Source organism: Frieseomelitta varia, unplaced genomic scaffold (genome assembly GCF_011392965.1).
Source record: "Frieseomelitta varia isolate USP_RPSP 00005682 unplaced genomic scaffold, Fvar_1.2 scaffold_446, whole genome shotgun sequence".
NCBI lineage: Eukaryota > Metazoa > Arthropoda > Insecta > Hymenoptera > Apidae > Frieseomelitta > Frieseomelitta varia.
Window position 1 is genome coordinate 50,058 of NW_025110197.1, and position 27,234 is coordinate 77,291.

General features: G+C 27.9%; 2 protein-coding genes across 6 annotated transcripts in view; both read left to right on the plus strand.

Annotated features, from left to right (window-relative positions):
- Positions 1-3,699: 3,699 nt before the first annotated feature.
- LOC122532275 (piggyBac transposable element-derived protein 4) lies at positions 3,700-5,561 on the plus strand. The gene has a single exon (XM_043660892.1). The coding sequence runs from the start codon at positions 3,741-3,743 to the stop codon at positions 5,559-5,561; it is 1,821 nt and encodes a 606-aa protein (XP_043516827.1). The 5' UTR covers positions 3,700-3,740.
- Positions 5,562-12,060: 6,499 nt separating this feature from the next.
- Positions 12,061-27,234, plus strand: part of LOC122532271 (ras-specific guanine nucleotide-releasing factor 1-like) — a 151,036-nt gene continuing 135,862 nt past the window's right edge. For 2 of the 5 annotated variants that reach the window (XM_043660884.1, XM_043660885.1), the window contains exons 1-4: positions 12,062-12,709; positions 16,009-16,161; positions 21,360-21,490; positions 24,239-24,355. In XM_043660884.1, the coding sequence (XP_043516819.1) occupies positions 16,134-16,161; positions 21,360-21,490; positions 24,239-24,355 (276 nt within the window). In that variant the 5' untranslated portion in view covers positions 12,062-12,709; positions 16,009-16,133. Of the gene's footprint in view, positions 12,710-16,008; positions 16,162-21,359; positions 21,491-24,238; positions 24,356-27,234 lie in introns of all 5 variants that reach the window. The other 3 variants (XM_043660882.1, XM_043660883.1, XM_043660886.1) reach the window with 3 other exon arrangements.

The following is a 27,234-nucleotide window of genomic DNA, read 5'->3' on the forward strand; positions in this document are numbered from 1 at the left end:
TTTTTGTGCACAAAATAATTATATATTTTTTTATGTTTATCAGATCCTAATTAAAAAGGGGAAATATTTATATTAAAGAGAAATAGAATGTTGCTGCAGTAACATATGATTTGTATCTTTATGGATATAAATGTTTATATATATATATATATATGATATATTGAAGATTATAGAAATTCATTATTTGTAAGCTTAGATTATAAAAGGACATTGTTATCATTGAAATTTTTTGGATCCAAATGAAATCTTGAGGAGCAAATATTTAATTATAATTGAATATTGTCTAACAATTATGCTATTACTTGTTTAGTACATAGTTAAGTTGCTCAATATGCTACAAAAAGAATACTATAATTTTATATTATAAATTTATCAATGAGTATGCAGCTATATTACTATTTGTTATGCAGTTATAACTAATTTCTTTATAGATTAAAATGTAGATAATTAATATGAATAAATTAAAATAAAATTAATTTCCATTAAAAATGTATTTTAATTTAATGCTTTTAATGATTAATATATTAATATATTAATACATAAATGCATTGATTTAGCTGGAAAATAATACTCAAAGAGAGAAGTTCATACAGACCAATAAGTCTTCTTCTACTGCTATCTGAAGTGTTTAAAAGACTACTCTTCATAAGACTGAAAGAAAATGTCTTACTAGAAAAAATAATTCCTAACCATCAGTTTGGCTTCAGGGAAAAACACTCCACTATTCAACAATGTCATAAGATAGTACACAAAATTATGGAAAGTCTTGGAAGCAAGAAAATATATGCAGCTGTCTTTCTGGATATCCAACAGGCTTTTGACAAGATCTGGCATGACGGATTGTTATACAAACTGAAAAAGAAATTTGCCGACTCACTATTACCTCATTTTGAAATCATATATTTCTAATAGTTTCTTCCAAGTAAAACAAAACAACACAATATCTAACCATAAAGGCTAGAGTACTTCAAGGAAGTGTTCTAGGCCCGTTTCTATACTTTATATATACAGCTAATATTCCAAAAACGAAAGAGACTGCAATCGTTACTTTAGCAGATGATATTGCTGTATTACCATCCCACAAAAGCGCAAACATTGCGTCTATGAAACTTTAACATCATATAACTACAATCCTGGTTAAAATCAACAATGACAAATCTTCCCAAATTATTTTTACCTTTAGGAAAGATACCTGTTCACGAATAATAATAACTCCCCAATTCCAATTAAAAGTGAAGTGAATTATCTTGTTCTCCATCTTGACCAAAAACTGACATGGAAAACTCATATTATGGCCAAAAAATAACAACTGATATTAAAAGTAAAGAAAATGTATTGGCTACTAGAAAATCAACTGTCATTAGAAAATAAATTTCTATTATACAAGACAATAATTTGCATATAAACTCCAATTTGCATATATGGAATCTAATTATGGGAGTACACGAAGCCATCCAATACAAAAATCCTATAGACGTTTCAGTCAAAAATTCTCCGATAAATCACAAATCCACCGTGGTTTGTCTCTAAAAAAATGTAATAAACCAATGTGCAACGAGTCACAAAACAAAAAATCTAGATCATCAAAATAGACTCATCAAAGACTTATCCAGACAAACTGTAATGAGAAGACTCAAGAGGATATGGTCAAATGACCTCCCCGAATATATAAACATGGTTAAACCATCATTGAATAGTCCTTGTCTTGCGCTGTTTAATAATAATCACATTTACTCATTACTGTAGTATTATATTATAAATATACAAAAAAAAAAAATGCATTAGTGCATACAATGCATTATACAACATACAAATCATGTGGTAAATGAATTCAGAGATGATTTAAAAAAAAGATACAATAAATATTTATTACATATAAAGTAATATAAAAATTTTTATAAATACAAAAAAAATTCAATTTTAAGAACATTTTGCCAACAATCATATGATATACATTTTTCCAATATTTTTCAAAGAACGGCTTTCAAAACAAATAAACAATTTTAAATATAAGTAGATTACATTGTTAGTAAGTATTACATAGTCCTTTAAATCAAAAGCAAACTGTCATAGAAGAGTAACAAATTTATATAAGAAATTTTAAAAGTTACAAACATTATTGTGAAATTGTAAAAAATTATTAGCTGAAATGTTAGTATCCAATATATATGTTAAATATCAGGAAATAAATAAGATAAAAAACAAATCAAGAACAACTTCAAACAAAAAATTCAATGCTTAGAGTACAGTGTGAATAGTATAAAAAATTGAGATTTCAATGTCCTTTAGTCTCTCTAAATTTATGAATCACATAAAAAAATATCTGAAGATTATCTGAATATCTCAATATCTCAAGATTGTTGATTAGAAAATAATGAAACAAATTTTCAGATGCGCGTTTTCATGATCACATAGTTTGAAATAAACAAGAAAGATTATATTTCACAAGAAAGCAGAAAATTTAAATATTTTGGAGAAAAGTTATCTTTGCATTATCAAAATTATTGATAAAAAAAAAAAAACAAGCAAATCATACTGAGTATTATTTTAAGAAGTATTCACTTGTTTAATATTGTATTGATATTCTACTTATTGTACTTAAATGTTTTACAAGTGCCTAAAATATGATTTATGATTATGAAGGCTGTTCTGTACCAAATTTTCTGTAACTAAGCAAAAGAAATTTAATAGAATTATAAAAGAATATATAGTAGAAATTTTTTAAATTTGTCATTGTAAATATCATTATGGAAAATATAACAAGAAAAAAATACACATTAATTGTTTGTAATTTATTTGTAATTTAATTGATTCTAGCAATATTTATTTTGTTTTAAAAATTTCATAAATCTACCTACATCTGAGGAATAAAAAAATAATTTATCAAATTTTCTGTCTCATCATTGACTAATAGGGTAGACTGGACATTAAATAGGACTCGTGTCTTAGGGCATTGACTAACTAACATAGACTAGACATCCAATGCTTTTTCATATGCCAGGTCTTACCATTTTCGTGTCGCATCCTGTCGTATCGATTTAGACAAGTATTGCACTGCATTGCTATTAGCGATAGAAATTAAAATCAAAAGATATGGACAATGTTGCCGTTTCCCCATCGAAAATTATTTCTTGAGTTGAATCTAGTGACATTTTATTACGAGTAACAACATATATATATATAATAATAATCATAATCATAATAAATAAATGCGAATACAAGTATATTGTGCTAGTCATTTTTGACCTGTGTTGAGAGCCACTCGAATGCAATAACGCACACAGTGATGGGAGCTGCTTATGTTAGTTGAAAAGTGACAATCGCACTAACACACAAACGTCATGTGGCTAACACGTGTCCCCCAAAGTACCAAACTGACGAAGACTGAAGAAAAAAGTCAGTTTGTGGTAACATTCTGAGGAAGAAGAATGTGTGTGGCAAATTGAAGCAATTTTTTATTTCAAAGTTTATTTTATATTTTAGTGTTTTTATTATTGTTTTAGTATTTTAGCATTGTATTTTAGTATTTTAGTATTTAGTATTTAATAGTTTATACTATTTTTGTATTTACTATTTAGATTTTAGTTTTTAGCACCATTTTAATATTTTACTATTTTTATTAATTTACTGTTTTTATTTTAATATTTTACTATTTTTATTAATTTACTGTTTTTATTATTATTTTTGTTCTCATTATTTTTTCCCGTTATTTCTATTTGTTATTTCCATTTGTTGACGCAATGTCTTCAATGAGCGATTTTTTGTCTTCTTTCGCTGAATTGGCACAAGACGTTTCTGATAGTGAACAATCATCAGACAACGGAAGTGTATCAAATAGTGACGCTGAACCCGAAATGCGAGATTCCGAAGGCGAAATGCAAGATTCTGAAGGTGAAACGCAAGATTCCGAAGGCGAAATACAAGATTCCGAAGGCGAAATGCAAGATTCCGAAGGCGAAATGCAAGATTCCGAAGGCGAAATACAAGATTCCGAAGGCGAAATGCAAGAAGACAATATATCAGAAACTGTGGATAATGTAGTTCCAGAAAACCAGGAATCTGAACGTAATTGGCAACGTATTGGATTTAGGAAGGATACAGCGATTGCCTCTCGTCAATGTTCGCTGACAACAAAAAGTGAACATATTCAAACGATAGATGAATCTTTCCATTTGTTCATTGATGATGAAGTCATAAATAATATTATTTTATACACAAATAAGAAGGCAAAGGAGTGCATGCCGCCCGAAAAACAGTGGAAACCGGTGGATCGTACGGAAATCGACGCCTTCTTGGGTCTTCTACTTCTCATTGGAAGATACAGAGAATCAAGAGAATGTAAACATGATTTGTGGAATATAGACAATGCTTTGTCTCGACAATTTTATGCGGCAACAATGTCGCGGGACCGTTTTGAAGATATACTCAAATATATTCGTTTCGACGATCCTCTTACACGTGAAGAAAGAAAAGCAGACGATAAACTGGCACCACTGAGAGACATTACAAATATTTTTGTAAAAAACTGTAAAAACTGTTATAACGCGACAGGAACGGGTTGCGTCGGTGAACAATTAGTTACATTTCGCGGCCGTTGCTCCTTCAAGGTATACGTGCCAAGTAAACCGGGGAAGTATGGAATAAAGATGTGGACTCTTTGCGATTCCAAAACATTCTATTGTTGTAACATGGATGTATACCTTGGGAAACGTGGAAATGCTCCAGAAAAACAACAGCGGCAACAAGTCGTGAAACAATTAACTAATTTTTGGAAAAATTCGAATCGTAGTATAACTACTGGCAATTTTTTCACAAATCTTAGTTTAGGTGAACAATTGTTGGATGAAAAACTATTTCTAATTGGAACTGTGCGAAAAAATAAACGAGATTTGCCGAAATCATTAATAGAAATAGGAAAGCGGTCACAATATTCATCCGAGTTTTTATTTACTGATAAAGTAACGTTAGTGTCGTACATACCAAAGCCACGAAAATCTGTTATTTTACTTTCCACACTACATCATGAACATAATATATTATCAGCAACAGAAAAATTTAAACCTGATATAATTAGTTATTATAATACTACTAAAAGTGGCGTAGATGGTTTAGAGGATAGTATAAGAGAGTATTCGTGTAGACAGCGTACCCGTCGTTGGCCATTATCTTTATTTATGCATTTCATCGATATTGCTGCGTATAATGCATTCATTTTATATCAAATAAAGTATCCTACATGGAAAAGTAACAATACCTTCAAAATGCGACGAAAAATATTTTTAGAGCAGTTAGGGAAGAAATTATGCGAAAAAAATATAGATAGGCGAGCACAATTCAAAAACCAGCAAATAGAATTGCATAAAAATGTAAGTGCAATAGAGGCGACGGGGAGAAACATAAAAAAAACAGAAGTAGCAGGGCAAAAGCGAGCTCGGTGTTGCTTTTGCGTAGGTAATAACAATAAATACGCAACTATTTGCGATACTTGTGATCGGTATGTTTGTAGTGCCCATTCGACACAACAACGGAAAGTTTTATGTAATGTCTGTAACAATACATAAATGTATAATAAATATAACTTTATTATTCATGTGATTGTTATTTGTCCTATATGTTCCTACATATTCCTGTATAAGTCGGGTGTCTGGCACTGTGTCAATATCGATGAGGACTTCGGTCTCGAGCGATTGTCAGTCTGTGTTAGTATAGTATCGGTGAGCCGCTCGGGCGACCCTAAATATGCATTAGTGGAATGAATATCCGTGTGGGTCAGAAGTGACTCGCACGGATATTCCACTAATCAGACGCATTTACGGTTGCTCGAGCTCACGTATATATACCAACACGTTGACGATCGCTCGAGACTCGAGGATCACGAACATTACACTAATACGCTGAAGGCATTACACTACACGTGAGTATTGTGTGTAATATTCGCATTTTAGATGTACATGTAGGAAAATATAATATATAACAGTATCGTGGTTTATAAAGAAATAATATTTATTCAACATTGTTGTGATAATCTTCCACACACCACAAGAGAAAAAACAGAAGGTTCGTTTGCTTGTTGTGCGGACATATGAAACAAATAACAAATAAAAACAATGAAAATAACAATGATAACTGTTGCCGAGTGGATAGAGCGTGTACTTTGTTCGAATGCTGTCTGAAGCTGGTGAATAGAAACTATATAAACTTCAGGCTATATTTTTCTATTTGTCGTTAAATGTTTACACAAAACAGATATGGCTATTACTGTTGGGGGTGTGTTTTAGCAATTGCAAAAAAAGGATGAAGAAATAACTATATTGAAAATGCATAAAGGAGAAAGATATTTAAAAAAGGTATGTCGGTGTATCCTCGGTCTTCGTAGTAGTTTATTACCTATCGATGGTTGTCACATCTGGTGACCGGCTTTAATAGGAATAAGACTTGCTATAAGAAACTAATCGATGGTGGGGAGTCTATGTCTGTGTACGTAGTCTGAATCCAGCAAGTCAAAAATGACACCGGCACAATACTCGGAGTGTTGAATTTTATGTTAAAACAGTACGGATATCTATTCCAGTCAAGCGAACACAATTATCTGGCATTCATTGTGCGAGAATTAATATAAAATGTAAAATAAATTCGTAAAATAATTTTGTAAGATAAATTATATAATTGACTTACGTATATGCGAAAAAGTTGCTGTTCGTCCAAATTGTTTGAGATCGAATGGCCCATTCAGTCCCTCTTGCTGATCATTGTTTTATTTGACATAAGGCAGCAGCTTCTATCTCTTCTAGGAACCGTAGTCTTCGATGTGCCTCTCCTACCACGTGGATTCTACAGTATACTACGGAATTTCTTTGCAATTTTGTCAAAAATTTAATGATATATTTTAACTTATACCTTATTGAAATTTTACACGAATTCAAGATATATTCTCACTGAGTATTGCTCATTCTCACTCTCTTTTCGATTGCTTTCATCACGATTGTCATCATGTAGAAACACAAAAGAAAAGCGAGTTAAAAATTTGAACAAATTTTTAAAATAATTAAAAATATAAGTCTTATTATAAATTTGTGAAAAAATCATGTAATAATTCTGTTTACTTGAATTCTTTTTAATATATAAAGCTTTTGCTTTGATTACCCTGAACTTTTTTTTTTTTTTTTGAAGGTATTCTTACATTATGTAGCAAATGAGAAATTAAAGAAATTTCTATTCTTGAAATTTGTTAAAATACAAACGTGTTTAAAAATATTGAGAATTTTTTTATGATTGAAAATTCACTATAGAAAATTCAAATTTTGTTTTCTTTCAATGAAAATTTAATGTAAAGAAAATCGGTAGTATATATGTACATATGTATATAGAATCTACCTAATAAGAAAAGTATAAACATAAACATAAATGCTGACAATGAGGATTGCTAGAAGAGATAAGATTAAGTCTCATGACAAAGAACAATGATCAGCAAAGGAGGCTGGGCGAGCTGGACAATTTAATATGAACTCTTGAACGATCTGAATAATCCGCAATTCCTTTGAATATACGATTTTACAATTATTCCTTATATTGTTGTACAACTTTTTCGCCATTCTATTAAACATTAATCGTTAGACGATGAAATGTTAGGATTTTTCGAATTTTACATTAATTACATTAATTTATACATTAAGTATATTAATATTTATATACGCAGAATTTAATGTATTTTTAAATTCTCTAATATCTCAAAAACTAGCCGAAATTAAAATTTTATATTTGTTCCTCTAAATGTCACGCGATCCATCTCTGGGCCTTTTGGAATTACAGCCTAATTAGCTAATTCCCAGTGCAAAATAAGGATTTTCCCTTCCTTTAAGATGTTTGCTGAATTCCAGAATTTAATTGTTCTGGAGATAATTTTACGATACCTAACGTACAAAAGACCACGAAAGACAAAAAGTGGTATAAAAATTAAATAAAAATTACATGGTGTTCCTGGCTGCTATTGTCCGAGGATGGATGTTATACGTAGTATATACATACATATGTAGGTATGTATATACAGGGTGAGTCTTGCAACATGACAACATCAAATAACTCATAAAATATTTGTTGTACGAAAAAATGTTTCGGATAGAAGTTGCATGGCTTCCAGGGGGACGTACATATGTATACATAGTACTGTAATCAGTTTTATGTTATTTAGCGTTTTTTATCAAGGTATAAAGGTCACCTTCAATTTTTTAAATGGAGTAGTTAATATTTCTTTCCGAATTCGGATAAAGTGTTGAATTCTACATAAAAAAGTATTACACCAAATAGGGTCTAAAATACATCCTCTAATACAACGTAAAAAAATATTTTTGCTAATATCTATAATATCTATAATAAGTAATTTTACTGAAGGATCGATGATTCGATTTATGTTTATATCGGAGGCGGTTTTACTATTTCAATTTGTAAGTCAGTGTTGGTAGGAGTGTGAGTTGGATTATTCTCTGTTTCAGTGGGATCATTACACATATTACTAGTAAGTATTTCTTGTAACTACGTTTCCGTTTGTGAGCCTGTGTTTATCTACGTCTATGCTTTGGTTAGTTGCGTTAATCTTCCTTTTTTTGTTTAAACCTGACTCCGTGTTAATTAGATTAATTTGCTGGAGCTCGTTTGTAGTTTTCGAAATTTTATGTGAGGTGTAAGTTTTTCCCGATTTTGATATTTTTAGCTGTATGGACAGCTAAAGGCTGTCTGGGTTTCTGCACACGCACGGGCACCTACCCTCCACCAGCCACTAGTCAGTACACTAGTATTGAACTGAATTGATATGTTTATGTATGTGTGTACAGCTCACGAGTATAAAAATAAACTACAAAACGCATAAAAAAACAAAGAAACACGTCCTGCTTCTTCGGCATTTGAGCAATTATAATTAAAGAAATTAATGCGGCAGAAATACTATTAGAAAAAACATCTTCACGTTTGTTTAAATGGAAGCGTACAAACAAGAATGAATTTTGAACGGTTTTTTCAGTTCATCATATGCACGTGCTCATTAAATACACAAATCTTTCTTTAACAGTGTCTTGAAGTCGTTTTGAACTCTCATTGCAAATGTTGCATTTTTTAAACAATTAAAATAAAAATATAAAGGATGACTCATATGAAATCAGAGTAATAATTGATATGTTAAGAAAAAATTTTTGAAATATGTATATAATCCAGGTGAAATTCTTTAAAAATATTCATTTTAGTAATTAATTCTTTTAATTCAGTTAAATTTTAGTAATTAATTACCTATTTAGTAATACTCAAAAATTTGAAAAAAGTTTCTGTATTGTTTTGAAGCTAAAACCTTCCTTTTTGTAACGATTGTAAACTTATACTCGGGATTCACCGGAAAGTTTCCAATGACAGTTTCCAAACAACAATCCGCTATGAATATTTTGTTTTATATAAAACATGCCATTTCACAAGTTTACCGTTAATTTTTATATTATTGTTTAGGCCATTTTCTAAAAAAAAATTGCGAGGCAATGTATTCAAACTATGTACACATAGTTTCGTCTAGAATCTTCTAGATCAAGGACAATTTTATTGCCTTTTTGAATATTCATGAAATGCTAACGCCACCACGGTCTTTTGTGATTATTGTGTTGCGATCATTTATTATTGTTATTCCCGGCAGATGACTCGCGTGCCTGTTATACCTATTTTACCACTTTTTAGATAAACTAATTGTAAGTCAGGACAATCAAATGGTCTGTACTTTAAAGTTACAACTCGCTAGCCAACTTGTATAAAACAGGCTCGTCAGTGGGGGAGATATTACAGAGATTAACATTGCTGAAGTTACATCATTATACAGGTCATGTCACTAAATGTAGAGGTTATCATTACAGAGTGTTACTGAGAAACATCAATTACTGTAAATCCTCAAGAGAGTGATCTCTGTAATCACATGTACAGTCCACTATTTACGATCTCCGATTTCATCGGAATCGTTTCATTCTTTCGCTATTTCACTAACACGATCATTATTGTAGGAAAAAAGAAGTAAATCTACCAATAAATATAGAGGTAGTGGATCTTTGAAAAATTAATTTTTGATTGAATGGCAAAAATTTGAAGAAATATTTTATAAAATACTTTTAATGTATGTCGATGGCAGAAAGGGAGTAAGTTTCAATGGATAGAAGGTGAAGATACCGCAATTTAAAAGGCAATATTATATGATACAGAAAATTAGAGCGTAATTTTACTATGTAAAAACAGTATATATCACTCTGAAAACAAACACATTGATATAAGATACTATTCCTCGCGTGAATTTTTAAAGAATGTGAATATAAATATACATATATAAATATACATACATAAATAAAGCGTTACTAAAGATGTGTGGAAATATTAAATTTATATGAAAAATGTTTACATAAATGAAACATTGACTTAAGATTAAGAGGAAATGTTGAAATTGGAGATAATCAATAAAGAACAGCTAATTTTTCATTCGTACCCGAATAGTCAGTTTTCCGGTTCCGTATCGTTTGTTCATTCATTCGATTTACGATATGGCATTTGATAATAATATATTTTACGATTTATTAAAATTTGATTTTTTATGGAGTATTTCTCGCAACCTTTCAAGTTGAAAGTTTCAACATCCAGGACGCAACATGACGAATCAGTGCATCTATCTCTGTGATATGAACACTATCATAAAAATCCTTTTTTACACCTTCGTATGCACAATTCAACTAAAACTACCTATTGCCTCGAGTAGGATCAAACATGTGTATTTTTCTAGGCGTTGTACAAAAGTTTAAAAATCGTATTTTCCAATTCTTTCCCTTCGAAACTATTTCGAATGTTGAAAAAGGTGAAACGTAGCTGTATGTTATCCAATCATTAACAATTTATTGATGCATGTCCTTGAGGATAGTTTACTGAATTTTATAAAGAATGCTAGAAATATATCTTTGAATTTTCAATAATTTAAGGAATCAAAGTATTAAATTTAAATTACTAAATTCAAATTTTCTTATAAAATTAATAAAATTTTAAATGTTATCACTTCATTAGTTTCGTCAACTTAATTATTTTATTATTATTATTATTCTTAAATATTATTGATTTTACTCGAATTTCATTAATATAAAAAGTATTAATTTTGTTAATGTTTTTAAGATTAGATATATTTTTATTTTATTATTGATACAAATTTTCCTTTTATTTTTATTTTATCAATTCTTTTTTTGGAAAATAAAAGTTTTTAAAATTGAGCTTCTAGAAAGATATATGTATGTATATACAACGTATATATGTATATAAATTTGGAGATTGAAATTTGGATATCGATTTAGATAAAATCCTTAAGATATGAAACTTGTATTAGAGAAATGATAGTATAATAAATAAAAAAAGTTTATGATACAGTAAAAAATATATATTTTTATTAATACGTTTTATACAAAAATTAGCCGAATCTCTGAAAGTACACTGTTGTAAATTATATTTATAAAATTTCTGTGATCACTTTGTTAGCTCTAATGAATTTTGTTTTCTATATGTTAATTTGTTAATTTCCTACATTTTGTCACTTTTTAGAATTTCTTTCATTTACAAGAGAAAAATAATATTAATTAATTACAAGTGTTTATTACAATTTAAAATCTGATAAGTTGTTACAATTTGTAACTTACAAATAAGTAAACTGCGGATTTTTAAAATATAACTAAAGAATATAGCTAAATTAATTTACATGGAACATTTCAAATAAGACACTCTTATAACGTGTCTGCAAATAAGACATTCATTTACAAATACAGTCATTTGATAATTTTGCAGTGATATATGAATGCAATTCAATAGCAAAGTAAGATGAAATTTTTAAAAATTTCAAAACCTGAATACATGAACGTGCAACTTTCAAATTATCCGATGTTGTAGAGGATTGACCATCAACTATTTTTCACGGAAGAAAAAAAAAAAAAAAAGGAAGAATAAACGTAATGACAGAAAAAAAAAACATAATAGAAAAAAAACGATCGATGTTCAATTTCGTTGCAACGTTGTAACATTTATTTATGTAGATCAATTCAAAGTAATTCCAACATCGCTCGTATTGAACTTGATCTTATTTCTCGCAGCTCAATTAGCGTACATACAGATCCGCCCATTACGTGCCACCATATGGGGTGCTTTCCAGCCACGAGTATGCGCAGTGTCAAGTAAACGCGCAGCCTCCGAGATTGAAGAAAAGGCAGAACAGAAAGGAGGCAGCCCTGTGAACCCGTGTGGTGATGCATCGGAGTAGACACGTCGTGACTCTTGACGTTGAAATATCCACGACTACGTCCGATGCCGACTAACCGGCCATTCTCGACGTTCTCGTTCGCACGATCACCTGGTTCGATCTTGTCCCTGCCATTCGTCCTCGAACTGAATCGATTAATAATTGTTGTTTAAATCATTTTGTCGGCAGTTTTTCTCTTCAACCGACGAGAAACACGGTAGTTCGCGTCGAATCCGTCGTTGTCGTTGCCGTTTACCGCCGCCGATGCCGCTACTGCCGCCGTCACCGCATCCTCGGATATCCATGACCGAGGGAATATATATTTAGAAAGGCATACGGCGCTGGAGGAGGGACTGAGAATCTGGAGCACGAACAGGTGGTGCAGTATCAGTCGGGCAGCAGAGAGGATAGATGTCTGGGAAGAAGTAACAGGTATTGTATCACCGAAATCAAGTCTTTCTGTCCCTCTCTTTCTCTTCTTTTACTTTCTTTTATCCTCTGATTTTCTTGTTCTTCTTCTTTTGGTTGTTTTCTTTCATCGATTTGTTTCGAGTTCGTACATATTATACATGTGTAATATTATATGCAGTTTATAGATTTTTGAACAGAATTTCATTTACATATAAGAGAAAAAGATTATTATTTAATTATAGCTATTTATTATGATTTAAGATCTGGCAACTAATAATGTTGATATTTTTAAATTATTTATATTTTATAATAAAATTTCCAAAATGTAAATGTATGAACTTTTAAGTTACGTGACGTTATAGAGAATAGCTAGAACTACCAATGTGGTTAACATGATTAATATATAATTTTTCATAGAAATTTTCTGAATTTATAACGATGCATTTTTAGATATTTGAATAATTTTTAGATAAAACCTCATATTCTTTATAATATTATAAACTTTTTCCTATTTCTTATGTTTCATTTTTATAGTTTTGATTGTAGTCAAATTTTTCAAAAATGCATAAATATCTGCAGTTTAACCATATTCTTTGTTCCGTTTATATTGAATGCTAATTTGGATATAGTTCATCTAAAAGTCTTAAGACACTTTATTTGTCATAAATAAAATTTTTAAATTCGGTCTGTTTTTCTTTTTCGTCCGACATTTTTTTAAATTTCCAGCCAACTTTTTTTTCTGATTAAGATCATGGTTTTGAAGAATCTTTAATACGATTTTTTGCCTTCCACGATCGTGAAATGTTTAATTTCAGACAATTTCGAACTAACTTTCTGATTTTTCGAATAAATTTCTACCTTCCTTTCAAGATCGTGCATATGACCATATAGAATAATATGTAATTAACAAAAATGTTGTCAGATTTCCCTTAAGAGAGAAAATTTTTGATACATATTGATCTTTAAGTTGGATTATACAAGACTTTTTTTACCTTAAATCTCAAATATCTCTATTGTTTTTGGAGATTTAAAAAAATTTTATTAACTAAAGTTATTCAAGTCTGAGAAAGCCTGAACATAGTAATGATTTTTTTGTAAGTGGAGGAATATCGGAGATTTCAAAATCGCCTTCACTTTTTTGAATGGAATGACATGATTTTTCATTCATAACCTATGTATATTGAAAAATTATTATTTTAGGAGATATTTGAATCACAATTTTATAAAATCACATGAAAGAAGAAAAATCATTACTACTTTGTTATGACTCTCTCAGTACAAAATGACTTTAGTTAATAAAATTTTTTCATATCTTCAAAAATAATGGAAATATTTGAAATGATAAACTTAGATCGGATATCTAATTACTAAATTGTTAGTAATTTATACATGTATGTATATAGATGTTTGTTTAGTATAAAGTGATATATAGAGATATAACCGACAATAGTAGTTAAACGCAGAAAACAGATACATGCAGGTAATTATAAGTTATTAGAAATGGTACGTTTCAATACAGTTATAGATACTTATGTTATATTACTAAAATTTAAAATAAATTCAGTTTCATTTTGTGTTTTGATTTTATATTTTTATGTGATAGAAATTAGTGTTAAATATTATAGATTGCAAATGATTATTTATGTAAAATTTAAATGTAAAAGTGTGAGAATGTCTATCAATTAAAAAAATGTATAAATGTAAAATTATGTAAAATATCTATTAATTTAAAAGTCCATAAATTAATAGATATTTGGATTTTTTTACAATATATAAAATACTTATAATAAAGTACTAATTATAATGTTTAATGAGAACCAATTAGAACAAATTTATATTTAGATCTAATTTATTTAGTTGCAATGTTAAAGATTTGAAATCACATGAATTTTAACAAATTACAGATAAAATTAAAAATACAAATAAGTTAAATTAAAGATTTCGGAATTAAGAAATTATAAATTCTTATGATTTCCATTGATGTCAGTTAAGAAATAAAAAATTGTTTACAATATTTTACAAGCCATACATTTACTAAATGTATCATTTTCCTGAATATTTGACATTTTGTTACTCGTATGTGGAATAATTGAATATCGATTTCACGAAATAAATCAGGGAATAAATAGTAATTATCTACGAAATAAAGCAATAAAAAAAGTTGATGCGTAATATATTAAATTTGATCCTACTTTAAACTTAAAATTTAGTACTGAATGAGGGACATATAGGAACAAATTAAGAATGTATTCATTTCTAAATACATACTATTTGATATACTTATTCAGTGTATTCTAATATGTTTTTGAACCTTTAATAAATAAACTAATTCTAGCACAGACAATGTTAAACAAATGTCAATTATTATTAAACTATGAATCGAATTTATCTAACTATATGCTTGTTATTCCTAATAAAAATGTTTAAGAAAATAATGACAAGATTGATATGGATTTTTACCTAAATAAATTTATTTATTTATGGATTTAATTCAAATCTATTATTTCAAATCATGGATTTTATTCAAATTTTATTTAAATTTATTTGTATATTTATATACAAATAAAAAGAAATTTAAATAAAGATTTGTTTCACCTATTAAATATTTTTACGCAAGAAAAAGTTATTACGGAAACGCACCATTCTGCTCATTATAAAATTCAAATTACGAGAAGATAGATTAAAAGATAGAATCATTAAACTACACAAATTCTCCCGCTATTACTTTTTTTCTTTAACTTTATTTAAAATTTTGTAATTATTTACAAAGTCTCTCTCATCTACTTTTACTTCATAATGCACAATTTTTAGTTGCGAAATAAAGTTATTAGGTTAGATTTATAATATATCAAATATCAGTGAGATACTGATACCTTGCTTATTTTTATTTACTCGATTCATCGAACGGACATAATTGTTTCTATGAAATAAAACCTGAACCTCTAATTTAACCTCAATCGAAATGTAACACAAACACGAAAATATTGTGTATAGCATTATATATATAATTTTGCGAATATTTGGAAAATTAAAGGAAAACAATGGTTACATGTATGAGCAAAAATTGTTTAGAATTGCATCCCCGAAAACATATTTCAAGGCCATTGAAATCGATAAAGTATATCTCTTTGTAAATAATTACTAAAACATGTAATATCATTTATTTTACTCATTGCTTTATACATATGTATGTGTACACGATACCTGTTCCAAAAGAAATAGAACAATAATTTATTACAAAGTGCATGCAAAGTTGTTGACAATTCAAAAAATTGAACAGCTTGAAAAATTGCTTTCTCTTTCTTATTTGTCTCATTTAGAACGGTGGATGGAAAGAGGTTCAAGAAATCCGACACGATAAACGCATTCTATACAGAGGATTCTGGACAATCAATATTTATCGCGCGGATCCAAAGAAAGTATCCTTTTCCAACGACCTGTGATTATGCTCAGCCCAAAAATGCAAAGATCTGGTAAGTTGTGAACTAAGCGGTAGCTACTTATTACTCAATTTATATACTTGGTCGCTATACTATATTTATGTTTCAAAATATCTTATACTTATCTTTCAAAAATATTCATCGCGTCTCGAATGCGAATATCATCGAATATTGAATAGTTCGCAAAGAGCGCCACGCTGAATCAAGAAGTATTTCAGTGAAAAATTTCATTGTTTAACAAAAATAATATTCATGTAGATTCATATTGTTAGGAGTTCAATTTTTAAGTTTGAAAATAAATATATTATCAATGAAAACTGAAGCATTTTTATTTTTAGATTACCGAATTTTATTTAATGGAAATTTAAATAATATGGATTTTAATAATATTAAAATAATATTAAATGTTATTTAAAAGGGATTTAATAATATTGAATAATTAATTAAAAAAATTAACGTAATTAATGAGAATTTAAATGAAATTTAAATAAGATTTGTATAAGATAAAAAGAATAAACTATAGTTAAATAAAAATTTAAATAACTAAATAACAACTACGCCCAACACAGCAAGATTTACACTGATGGATCAATAACGGACACTGGAGCTGGAGACGTCATTATCACAGAAAAAGACAAAAAAACACAATCTCCTTTCTTCATCATCCATCTTCACAGCCGAAACTTATGCCATCCTGGAAGCCAAACATGTACACTCAAATAACGAAGCCCAGATCGTCATATATACCGACTCCATGAGCGTTACAAAATCCCTAACGAAATCATATGATCAAGAAAACCAACTAATATCCACCAAGAACTAAACCACAACCAACCTAACACAAACGCTACAGTCATCTGGATTCCAACTGATCAAGGAAATGAAAAAGCCGACACAGCATCGAAAGAAGCCATAGTTCCCTCACTTACTAACAATTGCAACCATCTTCCAATCTCCTGCGACGACCAAATAATCCATTGTAAAAAAGTAGCAAAAAATGAATGGAACAATACATGGAAAACAACTAAAAGCATCCAACTACACAAAAGTATTCAAGACTTTCACAAGCAAACTTTAACAACAGGAAAGAAGGAATAATTATCACATGCCTAAGAACCGGTTATACCAAGCTGACACATGAACACAAAATTAAAAAAACTACACCACCCACCTGCACTCATTGCAATAACCATCCATTAACAATAACCCACATACTGCATGAATACCACACCACAGAAACCCAAAGACAGAAATACGGAATCAACGCAACATAACCTGACTTCTCAAAATGACAGAAAGAGTATTAAAATCTGTCAAAAACAAACTACTACACACATTTAATGGCACCGTCGTCGCTAATGACTTCGCTGTCAATGCGATAAAAAAGAAAAGAAAAAGAAGAAGAAAAATTTAAATATTATTTTATTTAAATAGAAATTTAAATAGAAATTTGTTTCATCTACTAAATATATTTTAATTAAATTAATTTTTAATTGAATCTGCTTTAGATTGAAATTTTCGCTAAATTTTTAAATAAAATTTTATTTAGATAGAAATTTGTTTATTTAAATAAAAATTTAAATATTCTATTTATTTGAATAGAATATTTTATGATAATAGAATAATAGAACATTTTATGTTTTTATAATAGAATAATTTATATGTTTTTATATTTGTCCATATTTTATAGATTTTTGCAGAAATGTACAAACAAAGTAAGATATTTTTATATTTTATTTTTCTGCTATGTTTTTTTTCTATGTACATACAAGTATTATGATCAGATTTATATTATAAAAACATATCAGTCTGATAAAATACGAAGATTGAATTGAAAAGTTTGTTTTGCTTAAATTTTTAATATAAGATGTGCGCGATTTGTTTAACATTGATTGATATTTAAAATCAGCTTTTCGTTTTGAAATTATTAAAAAATAATTCGTTTTGAGGTTTTGTTAAAAAATAATTTGTTTGTGCGAAAAACGCGGAAAATTTTACTTTTTTAAAAGTACTATTTTACGCTTATTGAAATTGTGACGATAGAAATATGATCAAGAATGTTTCTTTGTTTTTGTGAATTCTGTATTTTTTCAAGTTCAAATAGTAATTTTTGTCTGTTTCTTTACAGTAATGTAGATGGTAAATAAATCCTCTTAATTGAGGAATGTTTTTTTTTATACAGTGGAAGAACATTTATGTAGGCATATAAGCTGTATTATTTAATAATAATGTCTATAAAACATTTTGACATGCATAAAACATTATTACTGTAATAAAATACATGATGTTGGTGAAATTTGGATCAAATCTGAAAATGTATATAGAAGTTATAAGATATTTAGTAAAAAATCAGTATACCTCATTAATAGTCATTTTGTAAGTACATACTTTGTAATTTCTATGTATATTTTTAAATTTTAAATTTGATTTTTATTATATATTTATTAAATTTATTACAATATATATATGTATAATTGTATAAATGTATACAATGTATAATTTGTTAAATTTTGTTGTATTTTCTAATAAAAATAATTAATTATAATAGATATAATAAATTTAATAAATAAATATAATATAATAAATTTAAAAATTCGTTTAATTTGTATATATAGCTTCAAATTTGTTCCAAACTTAATTAGTGAAATTAGGTCTCACTAAAGTGTTAATAAAATTGTTATATAATATATATGTGTATAATAAATTCATAAAATATTGTTAATAAGTGATAATTGGTTAATTGAATAATGTATTAAATATTTTTATGTATATTTTGTAATTTTTATATATATTTTGAAATTTGTTGCAAACTTGACCAATAATCGTGTCTGTAACATAAGTTTTTAACTCATGTTTTATGTAACTCACAAATGACAAAATGTTCAAATGCATATGATATGTTCATAAAAAGTTCCTATAAGTAATATTTATGTGTGGTTGTGAAATGAATAATTGTTTCTATATACTGGCAGAACAAATATATCATATATCAAATGAATGTATAATAGAAACTGTCGTCACAATTATAGTCTACATATAATTTCTGCTTGATGGTTGATAAATTATCATTGCTATCATGATTGCTGTAAAATAATTTGTCTACTGAATCTCTGAATTTTTTTTAGTATATTCACATTTATATTTTTTTATATCTATTTCATATCTATTTTCTATTATATTTTTTTTTTTTATTGTCAAAATATGAATTTGCATTAGAAATCTATTGCAATCTATTTGGCATTGACAAAGTAATCCTATACAGCTGACACGACGAAAAATTTCATAGTTCTACTTGATTAAGGGTTGAAAGGGTTAAAAAGAAATAATTATCTCATGTTAATTTCAAAGTGAATTCAATGAAATATTCTGTGTTAGTATAAATAGAGTAATTTACAGAAAAGTAAAAATAACTTTCTGATAAGTAAAGAAATACACTTATACGCATACATTATCAAAAGTTATTTATGGTAATGGATAGTTTCTATAGAAATGACACTTATAGTTAGTTGGCCAGTTAGACGTTGCGGTTAAACGACAAAAGTTTAAAAAATTCAAAGATTTCGTCAAATTTTCATTGTTTCGTAATATATTCAAAGTTTATCAACTTGGTGAAGGAAATTATACAACAGATTTTAGGAGGTTATTACAAAGAAAAAGTTTCAGTTTTCAAATCCGTGGTGGATTCAGTTCTGGAAAAAAATTTTTCGATGTTTCAAGAAACGTTTGAATTTATGGCATTTTCGAAGAAAAGTATCTTTCCTACATATTACATTATATAAAAACACTTTTGAAAAAAGTAAAATCCAGGATTGCTTAAAAATAAGTCCAGATTAATTGTGTGATTTGTTACGAAATTATAACAGTTTAAACATCGTCAATTTTTTGAACGTTAGAAATTTAGTATACATAGATTTCTGGCCGTTACTGTATGTATATGATCTAAATGTGAAAGATCGATGGAATAATATTCTACTACTAGGATCTATCCTAGTTTCAAAAATATTCTAAAAATAATAATTTAATTAATATTATATCAGAGCAAGAATAATTATGTAATTGCGATAATTGTTGAAAAAAATCCTCTTTCAGAGGGTTAAACCGTAATAATGAAATATTACAATTATATAATTATAGAAACGGAAACGATGGTATAGGTTATGTTGTATACCATAGAATTCACAATTGGATGATCTTTCAAATTTTATGAAAACGTTTGTAACTCAACGTTGAATATGTGCAAACTTACCAGAGTTACTACATATGTCACGTGTTAATTTATTTATCTCATAAATATTCAAATGAGGCGCAAAAGTGATGAAGATACTTTAATTAACTCTATATGCCAATTAAATCCGTGCGGGCATTAGTATTACTGAATAATGCTGTTGTTATTGATGTTTTACATTTCGGGAAATTAAACTTTCATATGCAATTGTTATTCATAATAGAATTTAATGGAATATACAAGAAATAAAACGGCCACTCAGTTTTTATTTTCCAACAGTTTTGTAACTCAATTTACCTTGCATCTTTCTCGCGAGAATATTAATAAAAAGTTTTGAATTCACGAAGTTTAGCGATAAAATATTGGACGTTTACTGCAGAAAAAATCGAGAGAAACGAGACATGAAAATATTTTCTCGAGCGAAGGATTTACGGAAAAAGAGAGGATTGTCAATTTCAATGAATTTTGAGTTGAATATATTTTCCTCTGTTTCTGTGTATGCTTTTTATCACTGGCTATTGCATTTCAAATTAAAATTTTATGAATTTTATAATTATTTTGATATGTAAGAAAATATATAATTGAAGGATCTACAGGAAAAGCAGAAAATATCAATTTGAAATTTATTTAAATAATGCTCCTATATATGCTGGTTATTGTTAGTTATGTCGCATTGCGAATTAAAATTTTCTAAGTCTTATATTTATTTGAGAAAATATGAAGCTGTAACGTTATACATTGAAAAAAAAAATAAATTTTTGTTGTCTGAGAGAAGTGCTAAAACCTCGATATTTTCGTCTGTTTTTTGGTAGAGTCTTCAAGCAAAATGTTTCGTTATGATTAAATCGGCTGCTAATGTGGAAAATAAATTCATTAAAGACGAACAATAACACAATAACTAAACAATATCAAAACGAGTAACGCGTCTGGAAACATCGTGTTCGAATATACTAATTGCGGATTGAAGCTTACAATATATCACTTCGCGATGCGTTCTATGTTGCAGTGCGGGTGAATGATTCGCAGCTCGCCATGCTCGCGGAGAAAGCTCGTTACGATCATTCGTTAAGTGGATATTTGCACAAACGCACTGCCGATTTAGCCAAGTGGCAATTACGATGGTTCGTTTTATATCAGGTGAGAGATAGTGCGATTTTTTTAATTAATCATCCTTTCGAAACTTCATATTCAAGGGAGGAAACGTGTCATCGTGTAATTTTTGTTTTCTTTGATTCTTTGGATATGATAAGGAAATTATTCCATGGTAATTTCAAGTGAATTTCGCGTGAATCAGCAAAATTAATTAATTAATGAAATTTATTTGACTGCTGAATTTTACTTGTTAAAATAAAAGTTAAAGTACTTTTTTTGAATATATATGTTTATTTATTTATTTATTATATATTATAAAATATATATTATTCAATATAAATATATAATATATATTATATTATATATATTTATTGTATATTATATATTAACACACACACACATTTCGTTTTGAATGGCGAGCAAAAACTAGAAGACAAATTTTGGTCAAGATAAGATCGCAAGTCAAAAGTTTGTTAATTGATATTTCTGCTCATTCATACATTTTCGTTGGAAAATTCTCGCGTATATACAATGTGTCTAAACATAAATTGGCAAGAAATATCAAGGATTGATATCAAAACATACAAAAAGGCGCAAACAACGTGAAGAAGACTGCAATATAGGACCATTCAAACATTTGTTATAGCGCAAGTATCCCACGACACGTGGTGGATACACATGGCAGAATTAATTCAGCAAACTTTCGATTGTAATAACTTCTTAACTATTATAGATTTAGGGCATAAGTGTGTTTTTCGAAGAAATTTAAAAACTGCATCAAAATATATAGATTTTCATAAGATGCAACTGCACAAAACAAAAGAAATGAAATTATTTCCAGATCATACTTCGATTGAATATTATTTAATTTTTACTTTTTTCTACATTTTTTTCTATCTCTAACCATCTAAACGATACAGCTTGTCCTGCTTGTGTATCTATAATACAAAGATATATATTTTGAAATATACAATGGAATAATAATTATATCTAAAACAACATTTAATTTTCAAATTTAAATATCATAAATGTTTTTCTGAAAATTAGTAGTCCTGATATATAATAATCAACAGTTTGAAACACCCTTTATTTATTTATTTTATTTTATTTAGACAAAACAAACTTCTTTGTATTTTTGCGAAACAAAAATGTATATAGTTATAACTTCGATTTTTATTTAAATATAATTGATTGAAATTTCAGTAATATAAAAAAAAATAGCATAATAAAAATGTATACATCACATATATACATATGTATAAGATACTGGTTACCGTATAAGGAGTATTTTGGGTGTATTTTATCCTGTTTGTGTCTCATAATTAGTTTAATATGTATTTAATACATATTCTGCATATTTTTTAGTAATATACAATAATCCATGTACTAAAATACTTTAGCTAAAGAACTGACTATTGATATTATATCTGCTATTAATATCTATAGTTGATATTGTAATAACTGATATTAGAAAATCTATGTCTGTATTGTAAAAACTGATATTAGATAATTTCACATACGCACTTATCCCAATTATATATCTACATATATACAAATAATGCTTAATCCGAAATCTCATTATTCAAATACTCTACTATCCGAACATTCTGTTATTTGAACAGAATATTTAAATGCTTCTTTTTGTACCAAATTGTTTTATATGTATTACCATATGCTTTACATATTTGTCGTTTAAATTACAAAAAGAATTTACTAAGATATAAAATACAAAATTTTATTAAAAAAAATAATCCCAATGAAGTTATGTTTAATGCCATGATAAATCATGTTTCATTTATGAATGAAAAGATGTAAACATAATTCTATTATTTAAATACAAATGATGAAATTCAAGACATTTAGAATATTTATAAGATTTCAACAGTTTCAAGCGTAAAAAGAATGTATATTAATTTCACAAAATTTATATTATTTATGTCAAAAATCTAGATAATTCAATATTCAAGAAAATATAATATTTTTAAATATTTTTATTCGGATATATGCAATTTAACATCAAAAAAATGGTCTAGATCTGAAAATTCCATTAACGGAATACTTTTGTTTCGCTATTAATATGGAAAGCTGTATTATACATATGTATATACCTCCGGAGTATCTCATCCAAGTTTGAATGTTTATATGTCTCTTTTATTTTCAATAATATGAAGAATGTTTCAAATGAATTTAATAGATAATATTGTATATGAAACATTTCTTTTTCTATGACTATTTTCTTTTTGGGTCATCGGTATTTTTTGCCAGATAGCATATTTTTTATTACATCATGCAGCACGTATTAAGACGTACATATTAAAACGTACATTGAACCTTGAAAATAAAATTCTGAAACATTGTATTGTTATTTTCTATGTTAAATGCTCAAAGTCCGTTGACGAAAATACATAGTCTTAGAAATACATAGTTCTTTCATAAGAAAGCATAATGTTGAAATTGATTCAAATATTATATAAATGCTAAATATAAAGGAAATATTTAGATGTTCAGATTTTGATAGGACACTCTGTATATTTATATAACATGGCTTTAAAAAAAAAAAGTATATAGAATTGTACATTTCGATGAAATGAAATTTTACAACTGAAAACTTTTCATCTCCTTTTTTCGTTTTTCACTCTAGAAATTATTTGAAGTTCCAAGTTATATTATTTACAATGATATGATCGGACATGAGTTCTTTTCCTCCCGCTTTAAAAAATCGTAAGTTTGCTTTAAAACTTCATATTGATCCGTTTTGTTTCATACGTGTATAACGATGTCTATACATTACAGAATTTGCTATTCTATTACGAAAACGAAACTTATTCGAGACCCAGCGGTGTTATTTTGTTGGAGAGTAGCTACTGCGATCGTGTCATGACCGTCAAAAGCACAGAACCAGATAAACAGGTAAGTGTATTGTACTTTTATCCCTTTTGAAGTGTAGCTTTGTATATATGGATCAGATATATGCTATAAATTTTACTCGTCATATTTTCCGAAATTTCTTTTAAACAGTAACTTACGTGCGTCTAGTTTTTAGTTCCGCATCAGTAAATTGAAAGAATTTTAAAACATTTTAATACTATAACTACCAATAATTAAAATATAAAATTTATAAATATGAATAAAAATCTGTGTTCTTTATTACATTAAAAACTTTTTTTCTGTTTCTTTCGCTTTTTCTGATACATTTTATTAAAAAAATCATTCAAATTTTTGAAAATTGTTACATTTAATTTAATTATAATTATTATTCATAATATGCATCGATTACAATTAATATTACAATCTACGAAAAATTACGAATTGGTTATTTTGACTATTTTGATAGTTGTAATGTTAACAACGCGGGTATTATTTATATTAATGATTCCTTACATTTTGATGACCCTGAAATATTTTGTCAAGCTCATCATTTTGAACAACTTTTGTCTATGCATATCACCGTTGCTCGGTTTTAGTTTCTGAGATATTTATAAAAATATATTTTATTTTTACTCATTTGAGTTTCGATAAATATATCTAGCCTAAATTAATACCTATATTTTATTTAAAAAATTATTGATGGGACTATCGAATATCGGCTATAAATCGGCTATAAATCGAAAAATTATTGACATCAGTGAAGTTTGCTCGTTAAAAAGTACATTTTTGTAGACATCTTAGAAACTAAAGCCGAGCTGGTAACATTTATAGAAAAAAAATTATTCAGAATCATGTCTCCAACAACATATTTCAAGGTCAAAATCGATATTGAATCGCTAATGTAAATAACTACCATAATGTGTACCGTTTTTATTTCATTTTCTTAGATTTCCTGTTTGTTAAAAAAATATATTTGGTTTTTATTATTTATTATTTTAGTAATGCTTTTCGGCTTTTTCATTATGCAATCCAACATAATTAATTATAATGATACTGCAGCTCAACTCTACATACTATGAATATAAAATTTTTAAGAACTTGATAAACTGAACTTTTATATTATCTATATAATAATTTTGTGCATATTTGATAATAATTTTTGCATATAAGAAATAATATTGAGAAAAATAATATAATAATATTTCTACTACGAAAGATTCAAACGAGCTTCGAATTAGCCAGAATAGTTTTGTATACTTACAGAAGTAGATTATTAGTTTTATTAATTCTAGTTATTTACTTGATTTGGGAAATAATAATTGTTAAAATAAGTCATTCGATATTTTTGTAATGGAATAATAATGAAATATACTACAGATTCAAATATGCAAAATAAAATTTTATAGATTATATATGTGTACAAAATAATATTTTCAGAATGTGAATATATGGATATGTATAATAACTTTTAAGTTATATTATGATGTTAAAAAAGATAATGTAACGTTCAAATTATATTGATATTAAATTTCATTGTAGAAAAATATAAGATTAACGATTTCAAGATTGTAACAATCACTAAAATAATTTGAATTATATTTATCAAAAATTTTCATATTATGAACAAAATAATACAAAATAATATTTAATATTTAATGACTTTGTATTTAATATTTAATATTAAATGACCATATAAATGACGTTGTATTTAACATTTAATGACCATCATGACATTATATATAATTGTTGCTTATAATTAATTTACATATATTATTTACTTGACTTTTATATTTATTTTTCGTAACAATTATTCGTGATCCGTAAATTGAAAAATATTTACGTATAATTACATGTATTATACGTAACACATTTTCAATAAGATTGACATAATAAGCAAAATAGGCAAAACTTTTTTTTTTTTTTTCATTAAAAACATTACAATCAATCCTCATTGAGGATTATGAGTAAGCTGGCGTGAATCAGTGACATGCAGAGTAGTTACTACTACTAGTATTGATTAATGAGATATATAAGTTCGGATGTTTATATAAATCTATAGTAAAGGTCCAGAGGGTAGTATCTTTTTAGTTTTCGTGTGTGTACTGTAGAATCCAACAGTTGAATGACCAAAGGGTTAGGGTGATTATTCATGCGTGAGTTGTATTTGTTGCCATGTTTTGATATTTCTTCTTTAATTGTGGGGATCCTGAGATCACGGTGGATTGTTTCGTTTGTTACATATCAAGGTGCATTTGTGATTATTCTTGCTGTTTTTGATTGGAAGCGTTGGAGTATTTCGATATTGGAGTTGCTCGCTGTACGCCAAAGTTGAATTCCGTAGGTCCAGATGGGTTTCAAGATGACTTTGTAGAGTAGTAGTTTATTTTCCAGGCTTAGATTTGATCGTCTAACCAAGAGCCAGTAATATTGTTTAACTATTAACTTCAGTTGGTTACATTCAGCTTTGATATGCTGTTTCCACGTTAATTTTCTGTCGAGGTGCAATCCCATGTATTTAACCGAATCTTTGGTCGGAATTATTGAGTTATAAGTTACTGGCGGGAAATTTTGTCTTCGTAGGGAAAATGTAATGTGCGTTGATTTATTTTCGTTTACTTTAAATCGCCATTTGTAGAATCATTTATCCAAGATGTTGAGGCTTCGTTGAAGAGATGCAGATTTTTTTGCGGATCTTTATGAGATGATAATAGAGCTGTATCATCCGCGAATGTTGCAGTGATTACCTTTGATGAAATAGGTAGATCGGCTGTATACAGGGAATATAAGAGGGGTCCAAGGACACTGCCTTGTGGAAGTTCTATTATTTAGGTATGATTGAAATATGGAGTAGTAAGGATGAGGTAGGGTATTTTTAAGTTTGTACATTAGTCCAGCGTGCCATACCTTATCCAATGCCTGTT

What these genes read in the sequence shown, in the direction of transcription:
- LOC122532275 (XM_043660892.1), top strand. Translation starts at nt 3,741, where the DNA reads ATGTCTTCAATGAGCGATTTTTTGTCTTCTTTCGCTGAATTGGCACAA.